We start from the raw sequence: 8,438 nt of genomic DNA on the forward strand, positions 1-8,438 counted from the left end.
CTGCAATTCATGGGGTCGCAGAGTCGGACACGACTGAGCGACTGAACTGAACTGATGAGGTGGCAGTACAGACACCTTATTTGGGTAGAACTTTGACAAGTTTCTTGGTCTTCTTGGTAGCTCAGCTGGTAGAATCCACCTGCAATGCAGGAGACCCTGGTTCAATTCCTGAGTCAGAAAGTTCCCCTGGAGAAGGATAGATTGACTCAGATGGTAAAGAATCCACCTGCAGTGTGGGAGATCTGGGTTAGATTCCTGGGTTGGGACGATCCCCTGGAGGAGGGCATGGCAAGTCACTCCAGTACTCTTGCCTGGAGAATCCCCATGAACAGAGCCTGGTGGGCTACAGTCCATGGGATCACAGAGTTGGACACAACTGAGCACACAGTTGACAGGTTTGCATATGAGGAAAGTACCAGGAAATACCAGTTATAGCATCAGGTTTACTACTGAAGGGGGGAGTAGCCAAACTTCTATTCCAGGAGGAAAAGGCAGTTGCAGAGGTGATTTATGTATCTAGGTGATGTTCAGAAGCCTCATGGGGAGTCTCTAGGTCAGAAAGCTCTGAAGGGCAACAGCACTTTGGGGTCTTTATGGACCCAGGATTTATCTTCTCATGGTGGGCAGATTTTATTTCTGGGGTATGCTAAGCAGCTGTGCTCTCAGTGACTGAAAATCTCCATCTCCTTGTTTGGGCTTTGTTTAAACAATGAATTTATCTGTTTATAACTGAATCACTTCTCTGTACACCTGAAACTAACACAATATTGTTGATCAACTATATTCCAATATAAAATAAAAATTAAAAAAAATAATTAGGACTTCCCTGATGGTCCAGTGGTTAACACTCTGTTCTTCCATTGCAGGGAGCACAGGTTGATCCCTGGTTGGAGAACTAAGATCCTGCAGGCCACACAGCGAGGTTTACAAAAAAAATTGTTTTTAATATTTTAAAATTTTGTTTAACTTATATAAGGAAAGATAAAAAAATTAAAACTCAAAAAAAATAACCAACTGAATTTGTAAACTTTTGAGTTTGGCATCAGTAGGCTACTGTGAATAATGCTGCTGTGAATATTGTCATGCAAATATTTGAGTCCATGCTCCAAGTTCTTTTGGATTTATACCCAGAACCAAAAATCCCATGGATGGAGGAGCCTAGTAGGCTACAGTCCATGGGGTTGCAAATAGTTGGACATGACTGAGTGACTTCACTTTCACTTTTCTTTCCCAGTTCTTTTAGATTTATACTCAGAGTGAAACATAATAATTGTTTCATTATTTGAGGAACTTCCAGACTGATTTCCACAGCAGTTGCATCATTTCATATTCCCACCAGCAGTGTATAAGAGTTTCAGTTTCTCCACGTGCTCACCAGTATATTCTTTCAACTTCATGGCAAGTTTGAAATATTTAAAAATAAGAAGTTGATCACCTGAAACTGTCACAACATTGCTAATTGGCCATACCCCAATACAAAATAAAAAGTTTAAAGAAAAAAAAGTTGTTAAGGGAATTCCTTGGTGGTCTGGTGGTTAGGACTCTACACTTTTATTGCTGAGGGCATAGGTTCAATCTCATGATTGAAGTAGGCTGGGGAACTAGGATCCTCCAAGCAATGCAGTGCGGAGAGGGAAAAAAAAGTTGATAGGGCAAAAGGGGAATCCAGTTTTGGTCAAAAAGACATTTCATGCTATGATAAATTCTAAATTCTCAAGTGACATTTTTTCCAAAGAAACTAGCATGTCATGACATATCTTTGTAGTGACCCTGGCAAGCAGCAGCCAGATGAAATGTCATTAACACCACTGAGTCTAAAATTATTTCAAAATAAAAGGTTTTTCTAAATTCTATGTTGATTAATTTGGGGTACTGTTTAATTCTTGGAGTGTGCCTGAGGAGATGCCTGCTTGACATCTCCACTGCTGGGTGTGATGGTCATGTTAATTTCAAGATGCCCAAAACTAAGGCATGATTTTCCTCAACATCTGTTCCTGCTCAGTCTGACCCCATTTCAGTAAATGACCCTTCCATTATTGGGCAGTTGCTCAAGCCAAAATCCTTGAAGTCACCTTTTATTCTTTTTTCTTTTTTAATTAATTTTTAATTGAAGGATAATTGCTTTACAGAATTTTGTTTTCTGTCAACATGAACTAGTATAGAGTAGTACTTATGTAATCTACCACAAAATCTTGTCACTTCTACATTCAGCACATATAAAGAATATACAAAATATATCTTTAATGCTGCATTGGACTTCAGGACTTACCTGTTTCAACAGCCAGCATTACCTTAACTAATATGATTGACTGATTGATTAAAAGATTGATAGGAAGAAAGAAGAAAGAGATAATGTTAGGTAATAAAAAAGCATTTTGTATTTTTATACAATATTCTTCTACTTATTTTATTTGTGAATTTTATTATTTATCAATTGATTCTTAGACATACAATCTTATTTTGATCTCTTTACCTATTCTTTTGAAATAAGTTTCTGTCATTTCTGTAAAAGATTGTAAGGCTCTGCGGAAATCTTAAACAATGTCAAATTTCAAGAATAATGTTAAAACTGGGTTTTTTAAAAAATTACTCAAAAAATATTATTACTCATCTGTTAAAAATAAGTCATTACATGTAAACATAAATAAATAGTACTTTATTTCTAAGTATATTTTCCAAAACAAAAAATTAAAAGAGTGGCATTATTTTACATTTTTGCATTATCTCTTTAACATCCACTTAACAGAAACAGTTGTATTCTCATACTTGCTTTTACACTCATTCTGCTGTGATATGTTGTTTCGGTTGAAGTAGGTGAAGAAATTCAGCTACATACAGACACACAGATGGAAAGGGGGGGAGTATTTTTATAGCCTCTTCAGATAATTGAAAAGTCTTCTTTGATACAGTACCAGTAATTAACAAGTGGTCATTTATTTATTAAAGATTAGTTGCACTGTGGAATCTGAAACCATTATCAATAAACTTGTCATACTCTGTCACAAACAAAAGTCAATTTCAGGTTGACTGAGAATTTAAATGTGAAACCAAGCATGAAACGCTGAAGAAGACAATGAAGCTGAACGTATTTAGAAGTGAGTTTGGGAAAGGATCTCTCAAATGAGACACGAAAACTAACACATTAAAGTTCAGAATCACCGTTCAAGGCACCATAAAGAAAGAGGGACATTTACAATGAAAGAAGAATTGGTATCAGAAATATCACACTCCTAAACATCATAGAGACATGACAAAGATAGACAGAAATTAGCAGAAACATGTAAAGGTCATTTCCAAAGGGAAACTCACAAGAGCCAATAAATATAAAAAGATGCCCATTCTCATTACTAATCAGCAATGAGATACATTTTACATAAAATACAAAAGAAATCTGAACATAAATATTCTACACCCAGTGAGTTCATGGGAGGAGTACAAGAATGTTTATGGCAACTTTATTAATAACGGATAAAAGCTACAAACTACCCAGAGAGGCCCATCCACTGTAGACTGGATAAGTAAGCTGTGTACATTCATACAAAAGATCTCTATGTAGCAATTAAATAAATCATACTTTCATGTGACTTAAATAAATCTCAAAAATGAGTGAGCAAAAGTAGGAATGTATTAACATGCTATTCATTTAGGTACTGTTGTTCCTTTCTCAATTTTTAGTCATGTTTTATTTTTAATAATTTAAGAATCACAAGAAGTTACAAAAATAGTACTGAGGTCCCATGGACTCTTTGTCCAGCATCTCCTAATGACAGTGTCTTACATAACTGTAATTCATTATCGAGATAATACTGACATTGCCACAATATGATTAACATACATCTGTATTTCACCTGTTGTTTACTTGCATTCTTTTTTCTTCTTTTGGCAAGAGATACATAATATTACCCTGGGGAAGGAAATGGCAACCCACTCCAGCATTCTTGCCTGGAGACTCCTATGGACAGAGGAGCCTAGAGGACTGTAGTCCACGGGGTCGCAGGAGTCAGACACGACCTAGCAAGTAAATCACCACAAGTTTATTGTTTGTTTGTTTCTTTAACTGTACCTATACATTTTCATCCGGAGAAGGCGATGGCACCCCACTCCAGTACTCTTGCCTGGAAAATCCCATGGATGGAGGAGCCTGGTAGGCTGCAGTCCATGGGGTCACTATGAGTGACTGAGTGACTTCACTTTCACGCATTGGAGAAGGAAATGGCAACCCACTCCAGTGTTCTTGCCTGGAGAATCCCAGGGACCGTGGAGACTGATGGGCTGCCGTCTATGGGGTCGCACAGAGTCGGGCACAACTGAAGCGACTTAGCAGCAGCAGCAGCATATATTTTCATCAAATCTTCTCTATTGCCATTTTTTAAAAGAAATCTGGATAGAAATCATAACTATGAGGTGGTAGAAGTTAATCTAATATATTAGAAATCACAATAAAAAACTAGACAGGTTTACAGATTGAAAGATATTTTCAGAGTGGACTGATGTTGGAGCTGGGATCCAGCGACATCCTTTTTACAAGAGACGCATCTAAAGTACACAGAAGGCTTAAATGAGAAGGAGGGAGAACCACCTGACAGAAAACTGGCATGGCTTTATTAATAATAATGCTGAACAAAATAGACCTAAAAAAATCTTTCTCCTTGCTGTCTCTAATTTTTCTCCTAGTTTCTTCTGAACCCATTTCAGTCAGGCTTTTGTGAACAGCAAGTCACAGAATCAGCTTTGACAAGTTTATCAATGACTCCCATTGATATGCTGTTATCTGTTGTCAAGTCCAGTCAGAAAGTAACAGAGAGGGTGGAGGAAGGCTGGGTCAGGGCAGTCCCAGACAGAGGAACAGTCTAGCCAAGTCTGGGCCAGATCAGTGGGGGTTCTTGAACCATGGCCATCAGTGAAAGAGCCCTGTGACCCACAGGGATGTGCTGGTACTATTACTCCTGCCAGGCTTAGTCACTGCCAAGAGCAGTCTTAGCACAACCCCAGAGGTAGGTTCTGGGCATAGCAGCAACCAGGGCTACTCGCAAACTAAGCCCACTAGGTGGATACCCAAGATGAGGGTTCTCATGGCTACCATACCAGCAGACACTATACTCAGCTGGGAGTAATAAAAATTTCTGAAAGGGAGGACTTCCCTGGTGGTCCAGGGGTTAGAATCCATGTTGCAGCACAGGGGAATGCGGGTTCAATCCCTGGTCGGGGAACTAAGATCCCACATGCTGTGAAGCAATTAAGCCTGTGAGCCACAACTAGAGAGAAGCCTGTGTGCCGTAACAAAAGACCCCACATGACGAAACAAAGATCCGGTGTGCTGCAACTAAGACCAATGCAGTCAAATAAAAAAAATTTTTTTTAACTCCTAAGAGAAATAAAGAAAAAATTCTTGATAGCTCTCCCATCATGAAACTACAGTGGAGACTTAAAAAAAAAAAATATTTCTTTTTCTCATGTACCATGAGTCTAGCAATAAGCAGTTCAGTGTGAGTACAGCTACTCAGAGAAATTGCTGAGAAGCAAGGAAGCCTTGCATTCTGGCAACACCATCTTTGCCTACTGGTTACCTTCTTCCAACCCCTGGCATTGCATTTACTTTCCAGGCAGAAAGAGGGAAGAAGGGCCAAGGAGAATGAGAGTAAGCTAACAAAAATGGGATTGTCCCCTTTTCAACGGCTTTCTTAGAAATCACACCAGTGGCTCTGCCTCTCTGCCATGTGCCAGGGCTGTGAGGCATTCCTTCAAGAAAGATGGGGAGGGAATTTCCTGGTGGCTCAGTGGATAAGAATCTGCCTGCCAATGCAGGAGACATGGGTTCTATTTTTAAAAATTTTTAAATTTTAAAAATTTTTAAAAAGAAGAGAAAGAGAAACAGAGAGAGCAAACTGGGTTTTCTGTTTTTTGTTTTATTAACGTTTAACAAGTTGAGCAAAATCCAGGTTGTGATAGTAGGAAGTGGGAAGAGCGGACACAGAGCAATGTGTGCTACACTGGGCCCAGAAAGTCCCAACAGCTGCCAGAGACTCCACATCCTACAGGTCACTGACTCCAATCACAAACAACTAGAATGGAAATGAAAAACAAGGCGACCGAGAACCCCCAGCACTGCCTAGAAGACATATTCCTGAATAACCCATGTGTCTAAAGGGCTGTTAAAATGGAAATAAGATGATATTTAGAACTGAGTCACAATAAGTAAAAAGATCACCTATCACCACTTGTTGAATAACTTGGAGAGCATTTAGAGTGATATATGTGGTCTTGTGTATTTATATTATGCAAGAAAAAGCCAAGAAGCTAATGAACTCGGGGTTCATGTAAAAAATGCAGCATTGGCAACTATGTCTAGAAGGGAAAATAATCTGGAAACAATATATACAGGCACATATAACTGAATCACTTCGCTGTATACCTGAAACTAACAAAACACTGTAAATCATCTTTTACTTCAATGATTTTTTAAAAAAAAGAATGTAGCATAAAGTCAAACCCACATTCATAACACTGACAGAGCCCCTCTCTCAAAATGAGTTCTCTTGTGAATAACAAGTAAAGATCCCATCTGAAGGCCCATATATAGTCATACTAACACGACCGTTCTCTATTTGTCCTTCCGTGTGACAGAAGGGTGGGTGCTCATGAGGGCTTTCACAACTTCTATGGGGAAAAAAAAAAAAATGACACTTTTCTGTGCGGGCATCCAGTTCCTGTCTTACTCAATTCTTCTGGGTTGAATAAAGTCACTTTTGTCAGAAGGCTATATTTAAGTGTCTATTTTCCCAGGACTTGTTATGTAAGTTTTTTGCTTTTTTTCGGCTGCATCTCACAACGTGTGGAATCTTAGTTCCCAGACCAGGGATTGAACCCAGCAGGCCCCTTGGCAGAGAGTGCAGAGCCCTAGACAGTGGACCACCAAAGAATTCCCAAGGTTTTTTTAAAAAATAACTTAAAAATTAAATTATATTTTGAATCCTCAAGAAAGGATATTTGTGGGGAGAAATTTTGATTAGAGGTTGTGTGCGCTAACATTTTATCCACGTTAAATTTCATATGTGCATTCATTATATTTTGATTATAGAGGAAATGTCCATTGGGAGATAGTTCTCCATGGGATAACTCACATTTCCACATGTCTTGCTCTGTTCTGCACTGTGTCCTTGAGGATGTTTATAGACCAGACATCCTCAGAGCAGAGGGGAGGTATGTTTGCAGTCCATTGTCATAACGTTAAAGTCTCCCTCCCAGGCAAAGATGGGGCAGATTTGTTTACAGCTCATTAGAAAACCCTGGGGTTCCTGAGCTGTGACACAAACTGATTTCATGTGTAGCAGCCACGTGGGCCAGTTCACATCATCCCTGTGCAACTTGAGAGTCAAGGAGAATCAACAGGAACGTGAAGCATCTCTTGCCCCCTGCACTGTTAATAATGCCCTTGGTCTCTGACCCAGAAATCTGGTGTCTCTGGCCAACGTCCATGAAACTGTGGCAGGCTAACGATCAGCCTGGAAATAGGGAAAATCATTCTATTTTTGACAATATCCTGGTTCTTAGGATGAATGCTAAAGAAGTCTTATGTTTGTAATAGCTCACCCATTAAAAAAAGAAAGGGGGCTTCCCGGGTGGCTCAGATGGTAAATAATCTACCTGTAACACAGGAGACCCGGGTTCAATCCCTGGGTGGGGAAGATCCCCTGGAGAAGGGAATGGCTACCCACTCACTCCAGTATTCTTGCCTGGAAAATCCCACAGACAGAGGAGCCTGACAGGCTATACAGCCCATAGGGTCCAACAAGTTGGACATACATGAGGAGGGAAAACATAAAACAGTTGTCCAAAAAAAAAAGTTGATAATTGGTGAGTGAAGGCATGGACTTTCCCCAACTAACTTTATGAGGCTGGCATATCCCAACAACAAAAGAACAGCATGACAAAGGAAATTTTGCAATTTGGGGTCACTCAAAGATGCAAAAATCCTAGCTAGCAAACTAGGAACAGTGCTGTGTAGTAGATATGAGAGGGCAGAGTTACCCAGGAATGCAAGGTTAATAGCACAGTAAAAGAGTCAATTCAAGTCATCTACCACACAGACATGTTAAAAAAAAAAAGCTACCTGTATTCATTCATTCATTCAACAAATACTTATTGAGTGCCTGCTATGAGTTCTACCCTTGTTCCAGAGGTTTTGAAATACATCAATGAGCAAATACTATCATCTCACAAGATGCAGAACAGACATTTGATTTTGTAAAAAAAAAAAAAAAAAAAATGCAATGCCTGTTCATCAGAAAGAACACTAATGCCCTAGGAAGAGAAGGCAACTTTCTCATCCTGATAAAGTCATCCACCAAAATGTAACAGCAGACAACACTTTGATACGATAGAACACAGTGACCTTTAAGATCAGGAAGAAGATCAGGGTGCAGAAGGCCCCTTCTAAT

The 8,438-nt window shown here is 39.3% G+C and overlaps 1 protein-coding gene across 1 annotated transcript in view; it reads left to right on the forward strand.

Moving 5' to 3' along the window:
- The window catches only part of LOC138440901 (zinc finger protein 569-like), a 71,595-nt gene extending 69,732 nt beyond the window's left edge, over positions 1 to 1,863 (forward strand). Inside the window, exon 11 of the mRNA XM_069590982.1 lies at positions 867 to 1,863. Coding sequence (XP_069447083.1) covers positions 867 to 899 — 33 coding nt within the window. The 3' untranslated portion in view covers positions 900 to 1,863. The remainder of the gene's footprint in view (positions 1 to 866) is intronic.
- Positions 1,864 to 8,438: the final 6,575 nt, after the last annotated feature.

This window comes from Ovis canadensis, chromosome 5 (genome assembly GCF_042477335.2).
Source record: "Ovis canadensis isolate MfBH-ARS-UI-01 breed Bighorn chromosome 5, ARS-UI_OviCan_v2, whole genome shotgun sequence".
NCBI classification, from domain to species: Eukaryota; Metazoa; Chordata; class Mammalia; order Artiodactyla; family Bovidae; genus Ovis; species Ovis canadensis.